The sequence below is a fragment of the Mandrillus leucophaeus genome, unplaced genomic scaffold, assembly GCF_000951045.1.
Source record: "Mandrillus leucophaeus isolate KB7577 unplaced genomic scaffold, Mleu.le_1.0 Scaffold321, whole genome shotgun sequence".
In the NCBI taxonomy this organism is placed as follows: Eukaryota; Metazoa; Chordata; class Mammalia; order Primates; family Cercopithecidae; genus Mandrillus; species Mandrillus leucophaeus.
The window spans coordinates 10,708-13,671 of record NW_012103377.1 but is presented as its reverse complement, the minus strand read 5'-3'; the positions used below and the strand labels follow the sequence as shown (position 1 = coordinate 13,671).

Below are 2,964 nucleotides of genomic sequence, written 5' to 3'. Positions count from 1 at the left end.
GAGGGACAAACCATTAGTATGATTCTGCCCTTCTTACCCCCTTTCTTTAAAAAATGCTGCTTGATTTGGAAGTTGAAAGTAGGGGACACACTCTGCTGAGAGTGATCTCCATCGCTTTCCCCTCCCCAATAGTAGTATTCATTTATTTTCTGTTATATTACAGTATTCTGACAAGTCCCTGTACACCCAGCTGTGCTTTTACCGGTACATTTTTGATGCGGAGTGTGCACTGGAGAAACTTACTACCGATCATGAGAAAGGTACGTTAAAATACTGTAATTACCTTTGAGTTTAAAGTGGAAATTTGCATTATAAAAGCCAGACCTACTGTGTCAGGCTGTTCACGCAGCATCACATTGCTGTCTCAGAAGCAGGCCATGGGGGCCTCTGTGAACACAGGGATCCCCTGCATGAGGGGCGGTGGCATAGGAATCCCCAGCTTTGGCCCCCACAGACTGTTTCACATTGTTCTCTATTAAAGCAAGGGTTTGGGGGAGGAACAGTACAAAAAGGACTCTTTAAATGCTATATTTTGAAAATGCTATTTTCTACAGAGTTTAGTAATTGTAATAAAGTAAGCATAGGCAACGTGATCATTGGGCCTACAAAAACCAGATATTACCACAAAAAAATAGACCTGGAGTGTGTCTCTGCTGTTCGCTAAAAGCCTGGGTTTGTTTTGAGAGAGGGATGGGGTGGAGTTCCTTTATTGACTCCATCCTAAGAGAGTGTATAGGCACCTCAGTCCATATGATCAGGTGTTGCCTGGAACCCTCAGCACTCGGCGTTTCCTTATACAAGACTTGCAGGCACTGTGGGACTTCATGGGTCTGGGAAAAGCTTTGTTACATAACTTAAAGTATTTGAAAATGTCATGACAACTGCATGTTTTTTTTTTTCTCCTACCTGAAAATCACATTGACAACTTTTCTAGTATCTGTGAAAAACAAAAAAGGCAAATTTACACATTTTTCTTATTAGTTACCTACAGAGTGTTTATGTTGTTTGTCAGCGAGTATCAATTCAGTGTTTCGTTTGTCGATAATAGGGCTGGAAACAACGCAATGACATAAAAAACCTACAAATATTGCTAGATTTCCCCACATAAGAATCACCATGCTGCCCTTGATTTGGTCTCACTGTCTTCCATTCCAGTCATAATTGACTTGTTTTTGCATCCACAAGATAGGCTAGAAATTATTTTTTAAATGCCTTGACTTACTTGGTTTTGCTGTCCTTGGAGAGAAAACATTTTACAACTGATGGAGAAGTCAGATATTAGAATCTTATCTCTAGATGTTCAACAAGGACTTGGGCTATCTCCACAGCATATTTTCCATGAATTAGTAAAATTAATTATACAGAGAATAAATTTCTTCTGCCTATTAATAACTAGGTTTTAGAACTTTTATTCATGGCCAATGTCTAGCCCATATATACTTGTAATATCATTTACAGCTGTTTTTCTTTTATCCCCAAGGACCTTTCCTGAAGACAGTTATGAGTTGAGAAAATTAAGTACTGATTATCTGAACGCGTTGTCTGTTTCTATCAGATCTGTTACCTCTTTCTGGATATCAGTATATTAGAACCTGTTCCCCCATTACTTCTTTTTTTTGAGACGGAATCTTGTTCTGTTGCCCAGGCTGGAGTGCAGTGGCATGGTCTCAGCTCACTGCAGCCTCTGCCTCCTAGGTTGAAATGATTCTCCTGCTTCAGCCTCCCAAGTAGCTAGGATTACAGGCATGTGCCACCACACCTGGCCAATTTTTGTATTTCTAGTAGAGAGGGAGTTTCACCATGTTGGCCAGGCTGGCCTCAAACCCCTGACCTCAGGTGATCTGCCTGCCTCAGCCTCCCAAAGTGCTGGGATTATAGGTGTGAGCCACTGTGCCTGGCCAACCCATTATTTCTTTCTAAATCTATTCATCCTAGATTGTTTTCTATATGTTATTTGAGGGGAAAGATTCCTCTTACCTCTAAAATTCTTATCTGAGAGGCAGAATCAGTCTTATGATCAGCAGTTTTCAAAAAGTCTGGCAACTCTTGGAGGCATGTAGAGGAGTGATCTGGAAAGTCACTGGAAATTTAGCCCATCCTCTTAGAGGACATTGAGAAGTGCACATTATTACACCCACAGAAAATAAGAGGAAATAAGTAGCCACTTGGAAGCCTCTTGCTTGGCTAAAAGGGAAAAGTATTGACAGGATCTGTACACTCAGAGTTTACTGTAGTCCCATTTCACAAGTTTAAGAATCAGCACACTTTTTTATTGTTTGTATCTAATAATATACTACCCAGCAATTTGGGGCAAAAATGGCATTGAGTTATTGATGGGTTCTTTTACATGTCAGAGGGCTAAAGAAAATAAGACGAGAAGAGGAAAAAAATATATGTGACTGAAGGAACTTCATGTTATGTTCCAAGAGCCCTTTTGTTTTATTTATTGAATTTTACCTATTGAAACTCTGAATTTCCTGCTGCTTATTTATTATTCCTAAATTACAGTTTGGGAATGAATTAGCTGAAATTTACATGCTCCGGGCATTTTCAGATCATGCAGTAATGCTAAGTGGTATTAGGGTATTCATAAGTGGTGGGATATAAACCAAAACTTGGGGGCACACTTACCAACAGCAGAGGTTTCCTAACACATGACATCTGATAAGCCCTCTCCTAAGAGTCACCTGGGGCATATTAAAAACCCAAATCCATAGGTCCTATGCCCACAGATTCTATCTAATTCAGACGATGTCGGGGGTAGAGCTTAGGAAGCTATAATTTTTTGATAATTCCCCCAGATAATTGTGACGTGCAGCCAAGTTTGAGAACCCCTCTCCTGGGCACTCTAAAGACATGGTTGGATGGTTTCTAAATAAAAGAGAATTGCAAGGTCATAGTTCATGGGGAACAATGGGGGAACAAGAATATTCTTGTTATATTATAGGGGAAAACACCATAAAT

The 2,964-nt window shown here is 40.0% G+C and overlaps 1 protein-coding gene across 1 annotated transcript in view; it reads left to right on the top strand.

Annotated features, from left to right (window-relative positions):
• The window catches only part of POLA1 (polymerase (DNA directed), alpha 1, catalytic subunit), a gene marked incomplete at its 3' end in the record, with an annotated part of 245,506 nt that extends 245,246 nt beyond the window's left edge, over positions 1–260 (top strand). The window contains exon 35 of the mRNA XM_011988033.1: positions 164–260. Coding sequence (XP_011843423.1) covers positions 164–260 — 97 coding nt within the window. The remainder of the gene's footprint in view (positions 1–163) is intronic.
• Positions 261–2,964: the final 2,704 nt, after the last annotated feature.